At 39.5% G+C, this 25,996-nt stretch overlaps 2 protein-coding genes across 3 annotated transcripts; one reads left to right on the top strand and one right to left on the bottom strand.

The window, feature by feature from the left end:
• Window positions 1-3,336: 3,336 nt before the first annotated feature.
• On the top strand, window positions 3,337-9,645 carry gfral (GDNF family receptor alpha like). 2 transcript variants are annotated; one of them, XM_056435956.1, is made up of 9 exons: window positions 3,337-3,408; window positions 3,694-3,828; window positions 4,269-4,418; window positions 4,603-4,662; window positions 5,627-5,939; window positions 7,981-8,240; window positions 8,326-8,406; window positions 9,184-9,265; window positions 9,369-9,645. In XM_056435956.1, exons 1-9 carry the CDS (start codon window positions 3,372-3,374, stop codon window positions 9,436-9,438), a joined length of 1,188 nt encoding a protein of 395 aa, XP_056291931.1. In that variant the 5' UTR covers window positions 3,337-3,371; the 3' UTR covers window positions 9,439-9,645. The 2 variants fall into 2 exon arrangements, with proteins under 2 accessions (XP_056291931.1, XP_056291930.1); XM_056435955.1 differs by having other exon boundaries at window positions 4,263-4,418.
• Window positions 9,646-11,762: 2,117 nt separating this feature from the next.
• On the bottom strand, window positions 11,763-24,115 carry hmgcll1 (3-hydroxymethyl-3-methylglutaryl-CoA lyase-like 1). The gene is made up of 9 exons (XM_056435964.1): window positions 23,942-24,115; window positions 22,270-22,347; window positions 21,695-21,802; window positions 21,205-21,300; window positions 20,886-21,034; window positions 20,353-20,416; window positions 19,962-20,150; window positions 13,310-13,435; window positions 11,763-12,921 (listed from the first exon to the last, which is right to left on the bottom strand). The coding sequence occupies exons 1-9, from the start codon at window positions 24,035-24,037 to the stop codon at window positions 12,805-12,807; spliced, it is 1,023 nt and encodes a 340-aa protein (XP_056291939.1). The 5' UTR covers window positions 24,038-24,115; the 3' UTR covers window positions 11,763-12,804.
• Between the last annotated feature and the right edge of the window lie 1,881 nt (window positions 24,116-25,996).

The following is a 25,996-nucleotide window of genomic DNA, read 5'->3' as shown; positions in this document are numbered from 1 at the left end:
GAAGTTTCATACACCATGTGTTTTGTTGTTGTGTATTTTATTCAGTCAATCAAATACAATATTATTCTATATAATATACAAAACAGAAAGACTGAAAAGGTATAGGTAGAAGAAGAAAAATGCTTATGTATTCATATCCTAAATTAATATCAAATAAATCAGAAAATATGTAAAATAAAGAAGAAGAAAAAAAATATATATATATATATATGTATATATACACATATATATACATACACACAGACATACTTTCACATACATCTTCCATATAAATACATTTTACATTAATTACATGTCATTTAGCAGACGCTTTTATCCAAAGCGACTGACAATAAGTGCATTTCAACCTAGAGTATAAACAAAGAACAACAAGAATACAGGAATGAACATTTCCTCAACATAGTCGAACTACAAAAGTACCACAATAAGAGCTATTTAAGTGCCACTGAAGTGCAAATCTGAGTTTTAATCCAGATATAGTCGGAAAAGGTGTGTTTTCAGTCTCCGGCGGAAGATGTCGAGACTTTCTGCTGTCCTGGTGTCAGTGGGGAGCTCGTTCCACCACTGAGGAGCCAGGACAGCAAACAGTCTGGATGTAGAGTGATTAGCTCGAGGTGCAGGAGTCACAAGTCGGTTGGCTGTTGCCGAGCGGAGCGAACGCGCCGGGGTGTACGGTGTGACCATATCCCGGATGTCGACGGGGCCCGATCCGTTCAGAGCACGGTACGCCAGAACCAATGTTTTGAAGCGGATGCGGGCAGCCACCGGTAACCAGTGGAGAGAGCGGAGGAGTGGTGTGGGTGAATTTCGGGAGGCTGAAGACCAGTCGAGCTGCTGCATTCTGGATGAGCTGCAGAGGTCGGATGGCCTTAGCAGGTAGACCAGCCAGGAGGGAGTTGCAGTAGTCATTCTGACCTTTGGACTGATGACAGACATAACGAAACGGGGCGTGTCACAACTTTAACTGTATTGCTTGCGAACAGTGTTGGGAGTAATTCCTGTAATTCCACTACTTTTAGCGGTAACGAGCGTGTAACGAAGTATTTTTTAAATCAACTAACGCAGTTACAGTTACTGAAATTTAAATGAGTTCGTTACTCGCGTTACTCTCTTTTGTGAAAAATGAACACTTGCAGACAAGAAGACAAGCTAGGCTACTTTAGCTGCTTCTGATCTGACATCGCAGGACCTTGGTGGCGCAATGATATTGTAACGTCTCGGACGTTATGGACTGATGACACGGAGACGGGACGACGTTATTATTCCTCCCTTTATTGGGCATTCACAAACACAGACAGCGTGCTCCTCTCAGCTCAGCAGCTCGAACATCAACAACAACGGTACCCGTCAACCACCCGTAACTTCCGTTTTACGACAGGTTAACCCCGCCTCCCCTCTACTCCGCCAATCACAGGCACGCCCCCTCGACCAGCACGCACGGTGCCACACTGTGATTGACAGCCACTTCCAGTGTTGCCAGGTCCGCGGTTTTTGCCGCTGGTTGAATTTTTTGTCCGCTGGTTCGGGTAGACCTATTTTGCATGCAAATTACATGAATATCTTGAAATAAAAATCCATATTTTAAATGAAATAATATATTTATACCCAAATCCTACCAAACTGACTCCAGATCAGCATGTACACGCCTCACTAGCACCCCCCCCCTCAATTATATGCAGCACCTCAAGGCACCTTTGTTTTCTCTTTTAATTAGTGTTAATACTGTAGGCCAATCACTTTTATTTCATTGGGCCTAATGTAAAAAAACCACTGTTAAATGACTGACAGTTATTTTGTATTAAGTTAAGTATTAAAAGGGACTTTTGTACTACTGCTTGATTTGAAGGCCTGTTGCCCTGTTGATTGCAATAAATAGGTCTACAACATATGTTTATTGTGTTTGACTGTTCAGTACTGTTCATTACATTAAAAAAGCAGACATAAAAGTAACTTAAAAGTTACTTTCCCGAGTAACTAATTACTTTTGATATACAGTAACTAGTAAAGTAATTAAATTACTTTTAAAAGAAGTAACTAGTAACTATAACTAATTACTAATTTTCAGTAACTTGCCCAACACTGCTTGCGAAATGCTTCATGGTTTAAAGATTTCAAAGCTCCATAAGAGCTGAGCAATGCCACCGCCGACTGTTGATAGGATTGGCTATCAGCAAAATTAAAGAACCATGATTGGACAAAATAAAGACAATCGCACACATTGAGGGCCTTGTTGATGAGGGCAGCTGCACTCGGAAAGAAACGGTTCTTATGGACTGAAGTTTTGATCGGTTATAATTTTGCCGACTGAAATTAGGTCTTTTTCTTTTTTTGTGGTGTTCAATGCATTTTTGTGTGCATGTATATACTAATTTACCTATTTATTAACTCCAGTGAAACTTTGCTAAAGCTCCACTCACTCTTTCCATCATGTGTCCTCAACTTGACCATTTTTTGATTTTTATTAATGAGTTATTGTTTTAGTGAGCTTTCAAAATGTATTAATTCGTTTTTTATTCCTCCCACTGTCTGCACATCTTTCACCAATAAAGTATGAATTGCACCACATTGTTTATCTTCTGTTGTCGCTTACTTGTAGTCTATTCTCGCATTAAAACACAGATAGCAGATGGGAAAACACCATCAATGCACCAGTAGAGTTGTAGTTAATGGCAGGTTAACCGGAGGTTAAATGAGATATCTTCCTCCACGAACTGAGAAACTGAGATTCAGGAAAATCAATAAAGCAAACACGTTCATAATAACTCCCAAACTCTTGAGAAAGTCTTACAGTGTAAGCAAGAAGTGCACTCTAGTTGATAAGTTTCATCCAGTTCATTTTCATAGAATAATCAAAGTGAATAAACTAACAATTGTATTAATAATTAGCAAATTGTTGGCCACTTGTTAGCAACAGAAACACGCTCTGAGCCCTACCCTGATATTATTTACTCATCCAGCAAACATTAGCATTCATTGAAATTGTGTTTCCAACAATAAGGAAAATATAATTCACCCTCCCGTGTTGCAGTTTATGGTCTCCATTAGCTCTTCAGGGAAATTACTGGTTATTTAGTTGCCTTATTGTCCACTGTTATGGTCAGTCGCTTAGAAAGAGATTAGAACAGTAAGCGCTTTAGATACATTCAAGTAAAACACACGCTATGACTTCATCACGATAAAAGATGTGTTTCTGTTGTTCTTAAGGTCCGTTTTATTCTTGCACTGCCTTCATTGCATGTGCACAGTGCTGCCTCCAGTAAATGTGTTACACCCTGTTGACTGTGGGTGGTGTTTCCCAGCTCAAGTACCAACGCCACAGATCAGCTGCAGGAGAGCTCCAGTTGTCCACTGACAGCTTTACAACAGCTACCATGCAACGTATACATCTGGAAGCTGCGGTCATACTTGGTGAGTCAACGGTCACTAAAGTGACTTTTTACGGTAAAACCAACTCATCTTAATGTTGCTGTGTGTTGCGAGGAAATGTTCCTAAAACTAAGGACTTAAATAGAGCTGCATGTCCAGAAGCCTAATGTAGTCACCCAAAGTGAGTCTACAATCAGTGATGTTTAAACTTGTACTTAAAACATACTTCATACATCTAAATAGTATGTAGCTATATTTAATGCAATATATTCACTTAGAAATCTGTTTTCATGATACATTTATTATTGTCATGTGTTTGTATTTCAGGGATTTTGATTTCTCATATTTCTAGTCTCAGCAATGTTTCTCCACCTTCTGACTGTGTGGCTGCTGTGGACACCTGCATGTCCGATCTATGCAAGCGGAGTGAAGAGGCATTTGTCTCTCAGGGTGTCTGTGAGGGTAAAAGTGACACATTTCCAATGTACCTCTTCTGCTGCAGGGTAGTGATACATTGTGTTATCATAATTCTTGTGCCATTATAAAAGTAATAGAATTTCCTCAGGAGCCTCAGGACATGAAGCTACTTAATTGAATTGCACTCCTTAGAGTACAGCTTAAATGTAATAACTGAGACAATAGCCTGGAGCAAAGTGTGTATCAATAAGTTAATAGGTGATAATAAATAGGGCCATCAAGTGCCTTTCAAATATATCTTTGTCTTGACATTAGAATCATATAATGATTGTGAATGTTATGTTGTCTGCGTGTAAAATCAGAGGAGAAACCATCAGAAACAAACTAATTAATACTATATGAGCTGTTATATATGAGCTGTCATACACTTATGGAAAATCCTGTTTTTCTGCCTCCTTCTTGTGTTTGTGTTATTCAAGATGAAGGGTGCCAAATAAAAGGCTTAGCGGTTTGTAACATGACCATCCAGACTGCACTGGACCAATTCCCGTCTCTGCACAGGTGTGTGTGTGCCTGGGAGGAGGAGCGTTGTGACTCTATACAATCGCTGGCCACACAATGCCACCAAAAGCCAGGTGCAGTATTCTCAGTAGTCTCCGTGATAATCATTTATTGGTGAAATTGCATTTTTGTTTACCAAAGGCGTTCTGATGTATTATTTGAACGAACACTATTGTGCTGCTGAATGAACAACAGACTGGCTTTAACAGGCATCTGTTGGACAAAAGATAATCATGTTTCCAATTATTCTTCTTCTAGCCGCTAAGCAGAGGAGGAGCTCAGTGATGGACTGGCAGTCGAGCGATTTATTAGGCTACGGTAATTATTTAACAGCTGCACTAGAGAGACGCTAGTATTGTTTTCACCTTGTGAGTCTGTGTGTGTCATCACAGCAAACTGTGTACCTAAAGACGCCGACAGCTGAGGCGGTTTGGAGTACAATGTCAGGTGTATTTATGCCCCTGCACAGATTATCACAACCGATTCTGCTATTTGCAATAATTCAACTTCACCTTCGCCCCATTGTTTGGACTCGGACCCGACCCATCTTCAAACTAAAACGCACAATTTGAAAAGAAAAACAATTCCACTGTCACGACTGGTAGTGAGAGGATCAAATGGTGTGCTCAATTCAATTAATACAAAACGAGTTCCATGGAGTGAATATTTGACTTTGAAATGGTCACAAATCTGTATTACATGATAAACAAATGAAAAATAGAATGTCTTCAATGATTTGTGCGTATATTTGGGTATCTACAAATACGCATCGATCTTAATAGAAATGTGAAAAATGTAAACTAATCAAAGGCTTTTCTGTCGATATATAAAAACATCCTTCCCGCTTTGAAATTACACAGATATTACGGAAAGCCCAGATGTGCCAGTTTGCACAAGCAAGTATATGAGGCATGTATTTATGGATTGTGTGGACCTTGAGACAGTGAAAAAAGCCTAAAAACCTCAACATGCGCAGACTTTTTTTGAAATATGTATATGCTGGACGCTTTTCCCGAAGCAAACATTGTTAGATCTATAAAGTTGAAGTTAAGAATATGCACGGAAAATATTTATACAGGTTGTGATGTGTGCGTTTGTAAAACAGTTTTACACCTGTTCAAATTGCTTAATATTTAAACATGTGGTCTGAGCACGCATTTGCGAATAGCCAAAATTTGACACAAATCGTTCTAAAATGAATCACATTTGTGACCATTTTGAGATCAATTCCGCTTCATGTATCTGTAATCTAAAAACTCACGCGCTACTTTCCTTCTTGCAGTATACGATCATTCTGCATCCTGCTTGGACCAAATAGGAGTTTGTGTCAGTGATGCAGTTTGCAACAGGTACCTCGCAGACGTCCTTCAGGCTTGCATGGCACAGTGCGACCGTGACCGCTGTCAGCAGGCGACTCAGCAGTTCTTTGGCAACATGCCACACAATGTTGCAGAGATGCTCGTCATGTGCGAGTGTGACACTTCAGATCACAGCTGTCTGAAAATGACAACCACTCTGCACAGCGGTACATGTGGAGGCCACACCCGGATTTGCCAGGATACAGTAAACCAGTGTGTTGAGGACAGTAACTGCAGGTATGTTGCTTTTCTGTCTGTATTTATGGTTTGTCTAACACACACACAATACGACAGGAGATACAAAAAGGAGTGTGGAAGTAGATTCCACCTCACGATTATCATAACGGAAGTATTATTATGAAATAAATGAAGCTCTAGCCAATTTAAAAACAAATGGAAACTTTGTGGTGGTCGAAGAAGAAAAGATAGGGGAGTCAATCATCATCTAGGAAACACACAACTGTACAAAATGTTATGACAATTCATCTCAGAGGCGCTTGTTGAGTTTATTCAGTCCAGAAGACCATCGATTGTAAAGGTCTGGACCAAAGTGATGGACTGACCGCTAGTGTGGCCGGTAAGTAACACATTACAAGTGAACTCATGAATGGCTCAGAGCCCATCAACCAAAGGTGGAAATAGTATTAGAACATTGCACTCATGTAAAAGTATTGCTACTTTATATGGATTTCACTCAAAGTAACAATTAGGTCACTTCAAATGTTCCGCAAATGTCACTGTTTGATATTTTAAAAGGGGCGTGGTTAGCTGGTATTAACGCTGTTAAATCATAGACAGAAGAAGGCATTATATTACTTACAAAACGTACAATTGACATAAGCAACAGTATCTTAGACCAGCAGACAGGCACTCTGGAGTCAACTGCCAGTCTCAGTATGGCGTCACAAGAATTGATCAGAAGAGATGAAACACTCAGGCAACAAAACAAAAAATGATTGGCAATAAATAAAAGCAGCTATGGGAATAACGACGCCTGAACATCTCATAGAAACAATATAATTGCAACAGCGGCTGCAGATACTCGTGTTCCAGCAAAGTGGTTGTTTACTCTCTCGCCTGGAACGTTCAGCATTTAGCATTTAGCATGCTAGCACAGACACATCAGGTCCCGACTGTACAGGTAACGAACACCGTGCGCGTGCCACTTATCGTGCTGACAGGACGGAGCATGAAATACAGCCTTAATTAATATACACTACCGTTCAAAAGTTTGGGGTCATCCAGACAATTTCGTGTCTTCCATGAAAACTCACTTTTATTTATCAAATGAATTGAACATTTCATAGAACATATAGTCAAGACATTGACAAGGTTAGAAATAATGATTAATATTTGAAGAATTAATTTTGTTCTTCAAACTTCAAGCTCAAAGGAAGGCCAGTTGTATAGCTTATATCACCAGCATAACTGTTTTCAGCTGTGCTAACATAATTGCACAAGGGTTTTCTAATCAGATATTAGTCTTCTAAGGCGATTAGCAAACACAATGTACCATTAGAACACTGGAGTGATCGTTGATGGAAATGGGCCTCGATACACCTCTGGAGATATTTCATTAGAAACCAGACGTTTCCACCTAGAATAGTTATTTACCACATTAACAATGTATAGAGTGTATTTTTGATTAATGTTATCTTTATTGAAAAAACAGTGCTTTTCTTTGAAAAATAAAGACATTTCTAAGTGACCCCAAACTTTTGAACGGTAGTGTACATAGAACCTTCTATTTTAACCTATCTATGTTAATTTACAATAACGATAACACCACGCCACATGCTCCTTTATATGACTTCGTTAGCCCTCAGGCGGTGGACACATCTCTAACTTATGATTTCCGGACATCTGGACATTTATAGTGCCACGTCATAAATAGTACTCAAGAAAAAGTCAAATCTACACAAAACACAACTTTGTTGCAGTAACAACAGTAAATGTGATTCTTTACTTCCACCCTTGACGTTACCGGATGCTTTGACAGGAGTCACAGTAGATATTTAAAGGCACATCTCCCATTTGCATTTTAATAAAGATCAAATATCACATTGACAATCTTCATACCAGCAGTGCCATTGAAGAGGCTCTGTTTTGCATTTCCCCACAGCCTATTTAATGTGGGATCAGTACTGAAATAATGGGCTACAGCAGGGTGTGGAAGATAATGTATGATGATGCATACACTTGTAGCATTATCCCTAAAAACGTATAAAGTAAAGCCCCCAGCAAAACACATAAGCATGCTTTGTTTTTGTTTCACTAGAGACCTTTTGAAAACCTTCCGAGCGAAATGCTGGAGTCCCGAAGAAGCCCACTGCAGCGACAGTGACCTACAACATGATGAATGTATCACCCGGATGGATCCGGCTTTCATCCGTGGTGAAGAGTCAGAATGTAAAATTGCCTTTTTGGCCACTTTGGGCACAGCACTGCACTATCCGTGTGCATGCAAAAGGATGCGCAATGACGATCTGCTGTCGTGCAACATGATTCACGATGTGCTTCATAACAGATCACATTTCAGTGAGTATGGATTTTAATTTACATTGTTGTATTTAGTTACACTTTGTTTCTTGGAAACATTTTAAAGTATGTGTGTGTATTCCAGTGACACCTTGGAAAAGCAGCAGTGGTCCTACTGAACCTCCTAAACATGATGAATCTGAGCAAGGTCCCACGTGGTCACATGGTAAATTTACATTTGAAATTCAGTACTTTACAGACTGCCTGTGAAACTTGTCCAATGAAATCCAAGAAATCAATCAGGTTGGTTTCATTAATTGGAGAATCCAAACGTGTTGACTGTCTCTTCGTGTCTCTGTGATTGGCTGGCATAGTTAATTGCTCTTACACTGCGTTTCGTGCCGAGTTTACAACAGTTTGCTAAAGTCATAATTATTGCTGAACCTATACTTCCTGAAGGCAACGTTGTTGAGGCAGGTCCTCTTCTTTGTTATGCTGTCACTCATGATACCACGCCGCTGTATAGTTGATACCACCCCCCCCCCCCCCCCCCCCCACACACACACACACACACACACACGTCTGGAACGAAAAAAATACAACCTGAAAGTAAAAAAGATTTGAAGCTGTAAAAAGACTTGAATCCCAACATTGTTTAAATAAGTTTGAAATTTGAAAATATAAATGTGCAACTGAAAAATTAAAACATATTTTATTCAAAAGAATTCCAGAACTGAATCAAAAATATATTTAACCCCCAAAAGCTTTGTATCCACTTATTTTTACTTCGAATACATATTGTAGTTCAAGATCAACACTTAAACTTTCAGGTTCAAATTTTATTTCAAATGATCAAAACTATTGGCCTGGACTTGTCTGCATACCAAGGTGCAACCCGCCTCACACCCAATGTCTGCTGGGTATCAGATGTACAGTCAAGGATGGATTAATAATAATACTGTTTTTAACATATTGAATGTTGAATATATGTTTTGTATTTCAGATTATCTAATGTATGCTTTTGTATCTATGCTACTCGTTGGAGTTGTTGTATTAATACCTCTGGCCGTTGCCAGTAAAATATGGTAAGTGATACATCAACATTAAAAAAGTCCTGTCTTTCTAATGTCTAATGATTATACAACTAATTCATTTTTACTTTCATGTGTTGTTGTTTTTGTCTTGTAGGATGTTGAGAAGAAAAGACAAAATCAAATTTCACCATCCGCAGAAAAGTAACTGTGTTGTTATTCTCTGATGCTCATTCATCTGTTAAATAATGAATATATCATACACAGATACTTAATAATTGTAGAATTGTAAGATATAACAGTTGGTCTTGGTAACAGATGACAATGTTGAAAGGAGGCCTAATCATTGTGAATTCAGCTAAAAAATAAATCTATTTAAGAGGGTTGATAAAAAACTACATTGTTAGGTATAAATGTTGCACATGTCATCGGTACTTTTCTTTCTTCTTCAGAATAAACTTCACTCTCAAGACTTGCTGCATCATTTCTGAGGTGACATGATGTGTTTTGATGCACGGTCCGAAAAGCAGCTTTTTGAAGGAAAGATCACACAAGAAAACTTTATTAACAACTCCCAAATGAGGAACTCATATAGACAATAAACCATATAAACATCGCAATCACAGCACACAACAAATACTGAAAACAACATCATATTCGAAAAGTGTTCTTTTCTAGGCTGACCGCGTGTGAGAACGGAGTTTAGCTGGCTGTTCTGATCTTCTGCTGACCCTTAATTATCACAGGGGACGGGACGGATCCCACCCACCCCCTCTTCCTTCTTCTGAAGAACTCTTTAATCTTTCCAATGTTTCGTTTACAAATGAAAACCAGTGGGCAAATGATTCAACTTCTTATTTCTCGTCTGGTGCCATGATGTTTTTTTTAACTGAACAAAATATGTTGTGAGTAATGGAATTGTATATAAATAATTAAAAACATTTATATAACTTAATGAAATAATATCAAACAATAGAGAGTTTTTACAAATAGGTGGGATGATAATACAATCTGGTTAACTTTCTCCAGGTCATAAATGAAGAGTTGGGAAACAATGCAGAACAGTCTGAAATAAACTACTCATTTATTTTGAAGAAAGAATTGTTTGAAAGAACAGAACGCGTGGAGTTTTGGACTAAACAATATAACTTTGGGCCTTTTCTCATTCTGCTGGAGAAACATTTTCTTGTCAAAAACATTTTACTTCCCAAATAAATGAAAGAAATGACTCAGAGGGAGGCAGAACTCATCGTAATAAACAGCATAAGACATCATCATTTATGTCCCCCCCCCCCCGACAATTTTGATAACGTTTTATTTTTTAAGCTGATAAACTAATCCCATTTAGAAGAAGAGAGGTGCAGTTGACAGGATTCATTGTCTCGACTGAGAGGAAGCTGCACCGGAGGACGAGTGTGACTTTATCACATGCTCTGCACACAGGAAGAAGGCCAGCCCATTGCTGAAGTCAACCATGAAGATGGAGATGTACATACAGGAGAGGAGGAGATGGATGGACATCGAAGGGGGATTCTATTTCTCCTTCTTGTGTTCTGCTTAGTAAAATTGTTGCCTTCCAGACAGCCTCAAGCTTTTTGCTGTTCTAATGATCAATGAACAGTTGTCTTTGTAGACTCATCTGCCGTGCTCATCTTTTCCACCATCTCTCTTCGGGTTGACCTCTGGTACGAGAAGAGGAACCTCGTCTTCCCTCAGGGCTTCTAGTCTCTCTCAACGTCTCTCTGGCCTCTGTTCGTCCTCTCAAACCAGTTTTACTGGGAGGGTTTTTCAGCGCAGAGATCTTTGCTGGTCGCCTCGCCTTCATTCCACAGGATAAAGTTCTGCGATGTTTTTTTTTTTTTTCAGCTTTAAGCATAAAAAAAAAAAGAAATACATGTTTTTTTCTCAAGTGCCTGCACGCCTGCATGGCATGCTCTCTCCCCACGATCACTTGGCGTAGTATGCAGGCTGTGCAAAGGCATCAATTGTATATTGATATGAATCAGGCCTCCAACATTTACCACTTATGAAGCTCCTTCCTGTTTATCTGCTTGAGCCACGATGTCAACACACCTGCAGTAATTTAATGCTAATCCCCAGGCTATGACAAAAATGTGCAAGGACTTTTAAACAACCTTCCCAGCAGAAAGGAAACACACTTTGATGAAATGACAACATGTTGACTCCTTCACAAGCGTGCTCATTATTGGATATCTGCATCGTGATTTCCATTCGTCGACGAGCAGCTCTTCTCCCAGATCATATCTGTGAGCATGCCAGACGGCACTTGAATGCATAATTCTATGCAAGCCTGATGAAGAGGAACACTTGGAGATTATTATCAAATGTTAATACAAGTATGAAAATGTGCCAGTTCGCTCTCACGTCTGTTCATTCGAGTGACATTTTTGTTAAACCCGTGGGTCATCCAGAATCCAACCAGCTTTCACTCTGACATTTTAATTGGACTAAATAATTGATGGGATCAGGTGCCTGAAAACTAAAAGAGAGAAACAAAAGGAATAAACCGAATCCTGATGAGCTGGACAAAGACATTCATACATCATTTTTGATTTATTTAGATCATCACAATCCTCCAGCGTATTGAGACATGAAAAGCCAATTAATGACACAATGCATACCCCATTTATTATTCCTCATCATGCTTGATTACATTTCATTCATCTTTAAATGTCACATTGCATTTCATTGTTCATATTTGATCATGTTTTACCGAATGCTTTCTGTAAAACATGATCAAACATGATCTATAAGATATAAACAGACTCACACAAAGGATCCACCTGGAGAGAAGCTTATGGAATGATAAAAGCTTTTCAAATGATCTTTGGCAAACCTGAGGGCAAACACTGTTCTGAGACGGCTTTAATAGTTCTTTTTGTGGTAGTCTGAAAGGTGTCTTTTTTTTTTTTTTGCTATTCATACGGGATCTGATCATGGAAGGAAGAGCTAAAAAGATGTTTCAGAGGAGTAAAGTGCATAAAGAGATATGCATTTTTCACAAAGAGGAAGAACATTTTTTCTGTTTGCTGTTAGTCTTCTCTGTTTATTAACAGAGTTCAAAAGCGAGTTGTCAAAATAGACTAAATTCATATTATGGCATTACTTTAGGGCCACTGAGCTACACAAAGTAAGTAAAGTGACTGACCAACTGGGTTTATTTGTCCGAGTCAAAACAATATCATAAAGTTTCGAAATAGAAACTAATAATAAAGCTTTGCAAGAAAAGCATCATAATAAATATTCTTCTAGCTTTTAGAGTATCCAACCATACAGAGAAAAACATAAGCCAAATTAAATATCACACAAAAAACTGGACAATTCAGTTGATCAGAATGGTCCCTTGAGTAATCCAGCCTTCAAGTACTAAACAAAAAATGTGAAAATAGAAAGGAAGGGAACTGAACTTAAAAGGGCGGATTTGGGAACACAAAATACAAAGTTGTTTAGATCTTTCTTGAGATTAATACGAGGATCAATGTACTTCAACTTCAAAAGCATAGGCAGCATCTGAAGGCAGCAACAACAAGGGAAGCACTTGAACGGGGGTCAAACATCTAACTACTTTCCTTTCAGGAAACACATCGCAGTGTTCTGCCTCTTGCCTGGGCAACCCTGGAGCTGCTCTCGCGACCTAAAGCATTGCAGATGAAGTCTCCAGCCTCTATAACTTTGGTAAGGTTCACACCCTACAAAGAAAAGTATTGTACATCAGTAAAAATGAAATGTCTTCATGGTGACTTTGCCTGATGACAAATTGTCAGCTTATAGGCAGGCTGTTCACACATGTAAATGAATGTTTTACAACAGGTGATAGAAAAGTTAAGTGTAGTGAAAATATCCCACCAGCAGGGGTAAGGATTGTTGTACAAATTGCCCCTGAACCGGGGCATGCGACACTGTAGGCTTGTGCAAGTTGTGTAAAACCACTGATGTTATAAAATAAACATGGACAGGGCACTGTGTTTGCAGAGCGATCTGTTTATGTAAATATGCAGTGAAAGACTGTTGAGTTAGGTTGAGCTGTTGAGATTATAGAGACATTAAATACAAAGTGCGCTGTGAAGACATACTTACAGTTTCAATGCCCATGCCATGAAGCATGTAGAGCACATCCTCTGTGGAAACATTGCCCGATGACCCCTGAGCGTATGGGCAGCCTCCCAGGCCGGCTACCGCAGAATCCACCACACAGACCCCCATCTGCAGAGGACACACAGCAGAGACGTTCAGCGCCTCCACACAGGTGAACTGAAGGAACAAAGATCCTTGTTCTGTTGGATTGTTCTGCCCGCTGCAGCATGTTCTGCCCGGGCTGCGGTCGTGTATCACAGCTGTTCAGGAGAACTGTGGGCTTATGTCCCGAGGATGAGTGGGCACAGAATGTCCCGCAGCCTGGCTTAGTCATCCTCTTTGTCAGTTTACACCACGAGCATAATTACGGCTCTGTCTGAACAGAATAGTTCATACGTTTCTGATTCTCCGGGTTACTCGTGTTTTTACAGCACTAACCATGCAGATTTACTTTCTCGCCGCATTGTCCTCTTACACCACGCCAACAACACAGGAATCATTGCATTACATGACACATGAATATAAATCAGAATTTAAAAATAATCAAAATTGTTATAACTATTTTCACCTTTGTTAAAACTGTTTCTGTCCTCTCGTGGTGGTGCCTGCAAGAGATTCATATTAAGGTTGTTGGCGTGTTCGGCTCATTGGCTGCTTACAATCAGCCGTTTGATTTTGTGGGAGACTCTAATGCATTTTTTCTCTTTCACTGCTAGATATATTTTAGAATAGGCCTATCTCTGATTTCACAAAACACCTAGCGATACAAATGGCAATTCTTGCCATGTAGCCTAAGTGTCTATCCTATCCTGAGTGCAACTATTCTTGGTTAAGTTTTCACACCAAAAAATTATGAAGGCAGACCTCCAGTTGTTCAATCATTACGGCCTCAGGTATCGGGGATGTTTTCCACATGTCCCACGGATCGCCGTGAGAATATGAAAGATGGTCTTCCAGCTTGCGTGGCAAAGCCAGATGTCACAGGATCCCACAGTGAGACAAAATGAGCACACAGATCCCCTCAGTGGCATTGGGTCATAAAGGACTGTCAACCCAATGGAGCAGAACCAAGCCAGCTAAATTAAAAGAATCTATATTGCCTTTCTCGAACAATGCTGCTAATTGGTTGCTTTTCCTCCAGACAAGAACCTACTTCTTTCAGGGGCCGTCTGAGCCAGCCATAATTGCTGTTTGTGTTGGCAGGGGAAGAGGAGGAGGAGGTGGGGTGGAAGGAGGAGGAGATCTACTCCGGTGTGTGCAGAGCACAAGATTTCCAGACCTTGGGTAAGGCCAGAGCAGGATATTGTACAAGGCAGAATTTTTTGTATGTAGTATAAACACAGAGTTGTTATCTACCGTGCCAATCCTCTCACTTTCAGCTGCTAACCGTGTAAGGCCAGGGGTCCTCAGCATACTGTTTCAGAGGAACAAAACAGACCTTTCAGCAGCGGGCCCTGTTGCTCTGGACACTAATCGTGCAGGAATTGGTGGTCAGCCGCTCAAGCTTGCCAACGCTCAGTTCGGTTCACACTGCCCACAAGCCAGATGTGCGATCGGTGTTAAAAAGCCATATTGTGTGAGCTGCGGCCATATAAAAACAATACATTCCTGGGTAAAGACACAGTGCATTTTCTAACTCGCATGATTTGGGATAAGCTTGTTGACATTGTACACTCCGAGTGGACGAGGCTGAAGATGGACACGCTCCCATTTTTGGTTTTACAACTGCGTCAGCGAGAGAGAGAGAGAGAGAGAGCGTGCATTCACTGACAGATACGAAGCGTTGATGCTTAACCCACGGCTACATGAACGGAGAAGCTGAAAGAAACTGTCACAGATCCTCTGCTGACACATATATCCCCTCTTTCCAGGAACACATAAATGAGCTTACAACTGGATATTAGAGGGCAGCTCGGAGAAATACAAAACAAACGTACATAGAATAAATAAATTACATTTTTACTGTCTAATCACATCATTCACCATCCATACCAAACTCTTCATGGATTACCTGGCTCCATGAAAGCAGAACAACCAATAACCACGATCAGTCTTATTATAGGAAAGTGCAGTCAGTAAAAAGTAAAAGAACATTATCAAATCAAAGCATATTATACTTAATTATCCCAAAAAAGGAAATTAATTTGGTTAGAGCGACAATCGATTCAAGAAATTACAAAACTACAAATTGCCATAAACACCGACTATGTTGAATGCACCTGTTGCACCCATTGTCAATTTAAATACTTTAACAAAATACCAGAAGGGGATGTGTGTTGCTTTGCTTCATGCACACTTTGATGTCGTTTTGTATGCTTTTTCTTTAAATCTTACAATTTTTCTTTTGATGTATTACACAAACCGGCTTAACCCTTGTGTTGCCTTCGGGTCATTTTGACCCGATTCAATATTTAACCCTCCTGATGCCTTCGGGTCAATTTGACCCGATTCAATGTTTAATGTCGGTGTTCTTTCGGGAGTCAACAAACAAACATAAAGTACCTCACACTTAAACTTGGAAAACAATATTAATTCTAATAATTTTCTGGAGATTTTAATAGCTGGGGTCATATTGACCTCAAGGGTAAAATATGTTAGTAAATATAAAGGTAACAGGAGGGTTAAACATTGAATCGGGTCATATTGACCCGAAGGCGACAGGAGGGTGAAACATTGAATCGGGTCAAATTGACCCGAAGGCAACACAAGGGTTAAGAGACGCAGGTGAAAAAATTGGACTTAAGATCAATTCGACATTATATACATTAATTTGTGTTGAACCGTGACACATAAATAAATAAAGTAAAGCTTGAACACCATTATTCCCTTTACTGTAAAACTGTAATAGTCTGCAGTTGCATTGTGTTATTTTTACTGCTAGTTTATTCTATAAATAAAATGTATATTTTAATTTAATAGAATTTGGATTGTTTATTTAAACTACTTACATTTGAGTGTGAACTTATTGGATTTGATTAAGTGGGATTTCAAACAGTGGCAACCATAACGAGAGTCATACTATGATACTGTTGTAATAAAGGTACATCATATCAACATCTGCCAACAATAAATCAAGGAAAAACGACATAGAGTTATCTTGTACTACTTCCTGTTAGTAAAACAAAGTCCTTGACCTTGCACAGCCATCATGGTTTAGCTTCTCGCTCGCAGACAGCTCAAGTGTGAGCACAAACAGTTTAGAGCGTCTTCCTCAGCCGTACACAAAACACCAACATTGCAGGTAGGAATAAATAGTTTTCTTGCCAAGCCTGTGAAATCCAAGTACATACGTTGTCATTGTGTGACCCACCAGGAGTAGGTTTGTAACAAAGCCCCCCCCCCACCCCCGGACCTCCTGAAAAAAAATGAAAAAAGAAAAAGGTACAAAGACGAAGGAATGTCTTTATTAAGAACAAAAGAGGTGACTCAGGGCTGACAGCGCTAGGGGAATTCATTTCTCTCCCAGTTGGTGGTGTGGACTTCTGGCACACTAATGAAAAGCTATGATAAAATCTTTCATTTCCATCTTGTTTATGGGTGAGCGAATGGTAGGCAACATCTCCCCGGCTGCTATTATTTTGTGGCCACGGGGCAGCTGTGATGAATCATTCTAAATATGATCTGAAGGAATTTAACCGTCCCCCTGTGCTTTCGCACTCAAGGAATATTTGTGTAATAATTCCTACTTCACACATGGCCATTGTTGATTGTCTGTTCTTCAGCACGCTGTTGCTGCGGGGTCACAGAATAGCACGGTTGATAATCATGAGAAAAGCATGATCACAAGTCAAACCATTCGCGATTCTAAATACTTTCAATGATTGACGGTGTTTTGTGTCCCGACAGAGAGGAATCATGTTTTAGGATTGTATCGAGAAATGTTTTGGTGCAAGAAGTATTTGCGAGTGTCAGGTTACAATAGTATGAACTGCCATGTATTCATATCGTATATATTTAGTTGACAGGAACGCAGTAAGAGAACAGTTAGTTACTGGAAAACACCAGCTACTCATTATCGTATTTGCCCGTATCAACAATAAGGTGCTTTTTCTTCTATTAATTAAATGTCTCCAGGTCTTAAAAATAAGTATGTGTTATAAAGACATCACCACAGTAATTATGAGGTAATTTACACACAGTAAAAAGGCACAGCTCATAATTGTCTTCTGCACATGAGCCATTTAAAAGTGCTATCAAAGTTTCTCGAGTTGGGTCTGCAGCTGCAGCGCCATTCATCACGTGCTCGGCAGCGAGCGAAGAAAGGGATCATTTTCCACTGGCCTTTAAGCACAGCATTGTCAGAGCGTTCAACAGCCAAGCGACAGATGAGTTAGGAGCCCCCCAGGGCCCTTCTATCCACCTAGCTCCCAGTTGCTTTGTCCAACAGACACTGAATAGGTGAGCCTTTGTGCTGACCCCCTCACATCTGTTGACCCACCCAGCCCCCAATGAGCTTCCTCCTCTGCCATGACAATGTGCTCCAGAGAACCGATACAGCCATATCTGCGTTACCTCCGTTTTATGTGTGGCTTTCTGTTAATTTTATACTCGCTACCAGCCAATCTTTGAATAACACCCCGACAAGAGCTCCTCCACAGGGATTTACAACCTAATTACTTTTTTGTGAGCTGTGTATAGAAACAGAGATTATTACTGTAATAGTCCACACTTTTTCTTCTTTTCCTTTACTACAACACATGTTGACAGAGGGCCCATTGGAAATATCTTCTGTTCATTTAGATTCAGTTTTTTAGGGGGCAGTTTGTGAATCATCTTGCTTTGTGGGGAGGCAGAGATCATGTTTCTTAATGCCCCTCTGCCTTGTTGACTGAGGGTTCCTGTGTTTCTGTGTGTTCATTGTGATCTGCACATTTGTTTTGTGCATTCTTGATACTCCACAAAACAGAGGATACATTCACAATGTCGTAAACTGAAATGTTGTCATTAAAGCTCAGACCGGATTCTGGTTTACAGTCAGTTTCATAAACATTTGGACAGTGATACGTTGTTTTACGCCTCACTTAAAATTAAAATATTTAGGGAAGAAGAAAATCTCAACAGCATTTTCTGATTTATATTAGATGAACACTTGTATGTGTTATCTCTAAAATACTTGATCTGATTTTAAACTGATCAAGTATTGGACAGAATAAATGGCCATCAGTCAAATCAAACATTTTGATGATAAATTAACTTTATTTTGCCTGATTTCTGTCTCATTACTCATAGGAATGAAGAAAATACGATGTCTTTGATAGTTCTGTAATTTGTGCCCCAACATGTTTTTAAAGAGATGGATTGAGAACAGCTTGAAGGATTATCCCAAGCAGGAATAATGATTTAAACCTCAGAGAAAATGTGTGATCTCTACAACCCATTCCTTAAGGAAGTTGAAAGATATCCTGGAACACAAATCATCACCTCTAATTTTCTTACACATCTGGTTGTTCCTCTTCATGTCATCACGAGTAGAACATTGATTTATGTCAAAGCTGGGCATTTATCCATAATCGGCTTGTAGTTCTGTAGAATAGTGGTCATAATCATCATAAGGGGAAAGATGTGCATGTGAAGGAGAAGATACCCAGACGGTGCCCGCCAAGCCACTGCAGAAAGTAAAGCTGTCAAACAACTCGACATAAGGGAACGCGTGGATCAAGAGGATCTGGAGGTAAATGGGCCTCCTCCTCTGACAGTGCCAGTATGTGTAAGCCCTCTACAAAAGAAAGTATGAGTAGTTTTCACATCTCTCACACAAAGATCAGGATGTCTTTTCATACTTTTCTTTACAAAAGTGGTGTGATTCCCGTTCGTCCTCCCAAAATCATCAGAGCTCATGTCTTCCTTTTCTTTAGGGGGACCAGCAATTTTTTTCTCTCCTTTTTTTTCGAGATCCAACATTACTTCACAAAATTTGCAGAGATGTAGAATTTTCAAACCCCTTCCTCTGCATTTCCCAGAATTCACAGGTCCCCCCACCCAACTTTTGGGGCAGTCTTGGAGACGTTTTCCTTCATTTTAAGAATTCCCAGGAATGCTGTTCGCCTTGATCGATTAGTAAGGCAGTGAGAGCAGCACCTTGTACACCTTTACCGCAATTTCGTTTAGAAAGATGGATGGTTATTAATCTGTGTTTCGGGTTAAGCTCTTATTTATTTGTATGTATTGTTATTTTGCTTTCATTGTTGATGTTTATGTCTTTTGTGTCTGAGGGCCCTCTCGTAAATGAGATCACTCTCTGCATACTTGAGTCTTTAAATACATCTCAAAAAGGGACATTTTTGGGTGCGTTCATCTTAGTTTTTACGATCATTCTTTCCACAATAAAAGTTCTTAAATTACTATGAAGGTATAGTCGTTGCTTAATAAGTTGCTTGTTTTTTGCAAAATACAGTAAATGGTAGTTTGGCTGAAGTCTTGTATTTTTGACAAAATAGTTTGTTGACTTAAAAATTACAAATCTTTTTTTCACCAGTACTTCTACTACCACAGTATTATATATGCACACTGCTTATCTGTTACTGATTATAGTAATAATAATGATCATGACATTATAAATCAGTGGTCATAAGTAGTAGTAGTAGTAGTAGTAGTAGTAGTAATAGTAGTAGTGGTTTTGAGACTACTCTTCACACTCTACTTGTTGAGTTCTTACCTGAAGTGCAGTCAGGATGTTGGGCAGCGCTTGTCCGTACGTGTCATGGCAGTGAACTGCCAGAGCGCTGGTCGGCACTTCGCTCATCATACTCTGCAGCATCTTAAACATGGAACCTGGTGTACCAATGCCGATGGTGTCCCCCAATGAAATCTCGTAGCATCCCATTTCATACAACCTCTTTGCCACCTAAAAAATAGTGAAAGTATGTTAAAATTCCTTCATGAACAGGAAATCATCCAAGAAAAGAACATCAACCAAAGTAATGTTCTAGTGCACGTGTATAGAAAAACTGGATTTTGTATATGTGATTATGTTTCAATAATATTTTCTCGACTGAAAGTTTCCGTAAAGATCAAAGAGTAATAAGAATGTAAAACATGCATCTCACCTGGGAGACTTTGGAAGGTTCAATGTGTCCCTCGTGGGGGCAACCAAGGGCACACGAAACATATCTGAAAGAGGATGTTTGTGAGCATTTTAAATGCGTTTATCTAACTTTTGATAACATTTGAAGAACTATAAAAAACTGAAGAACTGTGGATAAAACAACAATTCTCAGTAACATGGAGAACTTCAAGCTGCTGATTATTCTGGCGTTGTGGTTTCTGTATTCCTGAAAGGAAGAAGATTAAGTCTGATGTGTTTTGTTATTTTGTCTGTTCATCTTTTTGTCCCAAATGTCTTCAGAATTTGTAACCTCTCCTGTTTAGTTTGTTTTAATGTTCATCCTTATTTGTCATTCACTAAAGCATATACTGTATATAACCTGGTGAACATCTAGAAGTCTGATGTAGTAAATTGTGTGTTTTCTCCTTCATATGGAAACTGTAGTTCTTTCAACAGTGTTTTCACTTGGAGTAAAAGCAAAATGTGTATGTGTTTTTTCACTCATAAGGGACAATTTATATCCAGAATACTAACCCACGGACTGGAATGTGTCGCTCTTTGGCAGCTTTAATGACTTCCTCAAACCGTAGCATGCTTTCATCAATAGAGCAGTTAATATTTTTTTTACTGAAGGTTTCAGACGCTGACCCAAACACCGCCACTTCAGTAGCACCAGCTGCAACCTTAAAACAGGAGAGAAAAATGGTACTTGTAAAGCTGTTTTGCAAGTGCAGGAATTATCTGGAGAAAAACCTAATGTAATGCTAACAGTTAACTCAAATTGACAAGCATGGGTAAATAGCGGATTCATAGCAGCAGAAATCATAACACTGAAAAGAAAATGAATGCTTACAGCATTCTGAAAGCCTTGCATGTTAGGTGTCAAAACAGGGTACCGAACATGAGGTTCTCTCTGGATTCCTCGGAGGACATCAGTGTGGTCTGCCATCTAAATCAAGGGGGGGAAACGTATGATGTAGAAAAATAAACTTGTCACGTCACCTGAGAATACATCATCCTGCACAAATGTTTTCACAAGCTTGAGCAGCAGACATTCCATAATGGACAGAATTACTTTTTCATTTCACATATCTCGCTAGGTATAAGGGCTTCAAAATGGTTAATGTTTGTTAATTTTTAGGAATTAAATGGTGGTAGAATTTATGACGTGGAATGAGAGGGCAACTATATGAAGGGGATCTTAAAATACTCTTTCCCAACACATTTGTGGGTCCAACAAGGATGCCAGAGGAGCAGAGTTTCCTCAGTAGATATGCAGACAAGAAAGAGAGCCTAATAAATCACTCAGCACTCTTTTGCTGTGCACAAAGAAGAGTTATTACCTGCGGTACCCACTTTGAAGAGACAAAGCTGGTGGCCTCGATCACAGGCAGGCCTGTTCCTGAAAGCATGTCTATCAGCTGGATTTTCACCTCTGTCGGAACAATTTCCTGGGGAACAATGAAACTGAAACTGCTCTTTCTGGATTTGATTCTCAAGATGGGAGGTACAACAAGTATATTGTTGCTCCGCTGCTTGCCAATCACATTGATATCGGTCTTGCACTTGCTGAATACTTTGAGGTTTCTCAAAATATAATTGTTTTCTTATAACACATTGTCAAAAAATTATCCCTGCTTCTACTACAATCTGTAAAACTGCATGTGTGCAATAAATAAAAGATGAAGCAGTGACACGCTAAGCACATTATACTAAGCCAGAAGTCGTGTCATCTTTCCTATTCAATTTCAAAGAAAATGTGAAACATGTGCTCCTGGCAATTATGGCACACAGCCCATATGTTATTGTTTCATGTTCGAAAACTGGTGGTTTCCCGGGATGATCGTGCATAGTAATACAAACTAGGGTGCATATTTATGAATATAAGTACAATCTTTGACTAAAATTACAGTTGTACCTTTTCATTTTGAAGTCCATCTCTCGGTCCAACTTCAACTATTTTAACAAACTCTGGATACTCATGTCCAGTAATAGTCTGGAACAATATCAAAGAGGATAGGGAGAAGAGAATAAGAGGAAAACAAGCAGTCAGTCATACTGTTGGCAAGAGATGCACAAAGACATGTTTTTAACATGAATAACTGTCTGCATCAAAGCAAGATGGAACCCTAGAACCAAAACTCAAGCTTGTCGTGAAATTAGGATGCAGACTCCAGATAAGTCTCATCGAGGGAGCACTGGGACAGACGGTGAGGGTAACTCCAGACAAACCACACAGTAGAGACTAGGAATCAGGGTATTTTCCTGGTCTGCACCTGTATTTGTAGAGAAGCATCCGCATTGGGTTTAAACATGGGTTCCTAACAGATATTTAAGATTGTATAAATGTATAAGGCTTACGTTAGCTTCTTTAAAAAGCTGACTCAAACTGCTGCTCCAACGTTATCTGGTCGCTTTTGGTCGACTCGGGACCGTCGAAACCAAACGAGCTAATGCACCGGGCAGCTAGGTTAGCTTGTGGAGCTGCAATGGCCGCGACACGCGGGGTCTTCCTCCACGCCGAGCGCACGTGGAGCAGCATTAGCACTCTGTTGGACTCATTTTCCCGGCTACCTGACGCATGCGAGTCGAATACTGACGCTTCCTTTGCCTCCGTTGTCCCCAACTTCTGAAACACATGTCTTGTGTTACGCTTGCAGGTCTTCACCATCTTCACGAGGCGTGAGAGGCGGCTAACAGGAGCTGTGCGCGTATAAGCTGCTCCGATAAGCTACTTGTATGGAGTAGTTTAAATTCACTTAAAATGTTTCATTTTTTAATCCACAGTATTTATTTGTAAACTATGAATTTGTTGTCATAGATTAAACTACCCAACAGAATGTTATATATATATATATATATATATATATATATATATATATATATATATATATATAATTAACTCCAACAAATCAGATAAAATGCAGCGTACTGCTGCTTCAGTAATACTGCACAGTACATTTATCTTTGATGCTTTCCGAGTACAATTTTAAAAACATGTGGCTTGTACTTATTGAAAACAAAGACTAAAGGGTTTGATGAGTCAGAACAGCTTTTTGGCTCAGACTCAGGCATTTAAGAAATGTGCAGCCCATAATACTTATGTATGCTATAAGAGGTTAAAAAGCTGAAGCGAAGATTTTTTTTTGACTGATTTGATTGTATTGTTAATATTAGTCTATATTTAAATTAATACAAACTTAGTATGTGATCAGTGGTATTTGAATGGAAATAACCACTAAGGGCAGTCTGTTTTTACACTTGCAATACACAAATAGCCTAGTATTCTTGTTAAATTCATATTAAATAATCATGTTGAGACAGCCTAATAGAGTTACACAACGCAAAAAAAACACAAGCATCTAGCCTGCATCCTTCGTCATACATATATTGTGCAATATCTCATTTAGGATGATGCATCCTTAAACAATATGTAAACGTAAAGCAAAATGTAGATTGAAGAGGACATTACATAAGCAGCATGCACTGCCGCATATAAGCGGAGTCATCTGAGGCTGGCCGCTGTGCATCCTCTCGGTCATGTGGCAGAGCATGTGCAGCAGCTGAGAAACAAGAAAAACAACGCCCACCTTCTCCTCCAGCAGCCAGCGTTTCAGCCACGGGTAGTCCTGGATGAGTTGCTCATAGCTCAGGCAGTGTTTCACTGTGGTGGGTACGTTGCCCATCCGAATGGCTGCTCTTCAGCCTGCTGCACCTCCGTGTCCTCCAAGACCAGCACGGACTGCTGCTACCAATATAGCAAATGGAAGCGAATATGCTAATGCAGAGGCCTACCGATGATGGAGGGCCTGGCTGCATGGGGAGATGGAGTTAGAGGACGGCTGCAGACGATGATTCAGCAGTTGCCATGGCAGCCACATCCCTACTGTATGAGGGAGGGGATCAAAACAGAGGGGGATGGGGGGATGGAGACTGAGAGAGAGGAAATGGTGTGTAGCAAAGTGGCAAATGGAGCAATATCGGAGATTAGTGCATTTGGATGAATGTTACAATATGTGAATTCATTTTAGCGATATACAGGTGCAGGCCATAGCAAAACGATACAAAAAGGGAAGAAGAGTGTGTACAGCCGCAGTGTTAATTCATTTATTAAACAGGATAAGAATGGAGTGCTTTCTTCTCTGCGGAAGCATTTTACCTGTATTTATTAAAAAGTCTTTGAGTTGATGTTTTATATCTTGGTTCTAAAAGATAAGATACACATTCAACTCCCTGTTTCATTAAGAATGGAAGGCGTCAGGGAAACAGGCTGCTTTGATTGATCTCTTGTGACCTAAACAGTTGAAGGGTTTCCATTGCCAGACGTGCCACTGCTGCCAATGTCAACTGCATGGTGTAATAAAATCCCTTGTTAACTCAGGGCAACATTTACCAGAGAAAGAGCCATTCTTCTGAACCCAGATGTTAACAATAGAGGGGCTTAATGAAGTCCTAGCACTCAACCATCTCACCACGCTAAACTGCTCTGTGACGAGAGACCTCGACCGACCCCTTTCTCAGGGGAGGAAGGCGACTCATATGATCAGCCCTGAAAAAGTCTTTTTTGTAGTAGACTTCAAGGTTGATTGCTATCAGTTGCCACCCCCTAAAATCTGTTGCATTGCTTTTAATCACTCATTCTGGTCCTCTTCGTAAACAGAAACTCTATGCAGCCTCCTGAAATGGTTACATTTTGAATAACTGAACTTCTAAAAAGAAAATGAACACGTTCCCTTTAACTTCACATTAAATTAAATCAGCATGTATCAGTATTTCTGTTAAGTTATATTTGCCTGAATATAATCTATTCTTTGAAGTTATTTCATGTTTTATTTAGGCCTTTAAATTATTTTCAGATGTCTGAGAATCTGAGCCCGCAAATCATAAAAAGCTGCGATTTTGCAGAAGCGCTTAGTTAGTGCAAATTCTTTCTATAATAAGTGATCTATCTAATTGCAGTGTTGGCTATCTATATGCTGAAACTTTAAAAGGAATATGTTGGGGAACAAGATATAATGTACAACAACAACAACAACAATTGTTGTTATTCTCGTAACAAATGCCATTCATCATTTGTATTTGATGTTTATTCTCAAAAAAAGTTGCTTTCTCAATAACTCTTATTCAATCAATGATAACTGCATCAACCAATTAACCCTAACTGGCCTTTTAACATTCATACTTTCAAGGAAACTCGGCCGCTACGGTTTATCTTGACAAATACCAGCTGCAGAAGGTCACTTTCAGGCCTTCAGGGGCTTTCCTGCTTGTAGGAGTCAATGTAATACAGGTGAGTGGAAACTTTAAAGTCTGAGATGGTATGTACCTCAGTAGAGGAAGATTTAACATCTTACAAAAAAATTATATGACTATCGAATAGGTCGTCTTCCATCTGTAAGAAAGGGAAAATAGCATTTTTTGTGTGGATTTTAAAGAAATATTCAAAGTTTGGCATTTGTCGATCAACTTGAACGGAGGACATTTGTATCACAACGGCATTAACACATTATCAGAGTTCCAGACCTCCCGGCTCACATGTTCCAGTTCTTTCCGAGAAACAGAAGAATAGTTACTTGAAATGAAGTGAAACAAAATGGTCGTTTAGTGTCATTATCAGGCTAACTAATAGAACAGCTGCACAAACT

This window comes from Pseudoliparis swirei, chromosome 17 (genome assembly GCF_029220125.1).
Source record: "Pseudoliparis swirei isolate HS2019 ecotype Mariana Trench chromosome 17, NWPU_hadal_v1, whole genome shotgun sequence".
NCBI lineage: Eukaryota > Metazoa > Chordata > Actinopteri > Perciformes > Liparidae > Pseudoliparis > Pseudoliparis swirei.
The sequence above is the reverse complement of the archived record's forward strand: the minus strand, read 5'-3'. Positions and strand labels throughout refer to the sequence as shown.

Coding starts and splice junctions, on each gene's coding strand:
- hmgcll1 (XM_056435964.1), bottom strand. CDS start 24,037: ATGGGCAACGTACCCACCACAGTGAAACACTGCCTGAGCTATGAGCAA. Junction 21,035..21,204: donor TGCAAGGCTTTCAGAATGCT/GTAAGCATTCAT, acceptor TCCTGTTTTAAG/GTTGCAGCTGGTGCTACTGA. Junction 13,436..19,961: donor ACATCCTGACTGCACTTCAG/GTAAGAACTCAA, acceptor TGTCCTCTGCAG/ATGGGGGTCTGTGTGGTGGA.
- gfral (XM_056435955.1), top strand. CDS start 3,372: ATGCAACGTATACATCTGGAAGCTGCGGTCATACTTG. Junction 3,409..3,693: donor GGAAGCTGCGGTCATACTTG/GTGAGTCAACGG, acceptor TTTGTATTTCAG/GGATTTTGATTTCTCATATT. Junction 8,407..9,183: donor AGGTCCCACGTGGTCACATG/GTAAATTTACAT, acceptor TTTGTATTTCAG/ATTATCTAATGTATGCTTTT.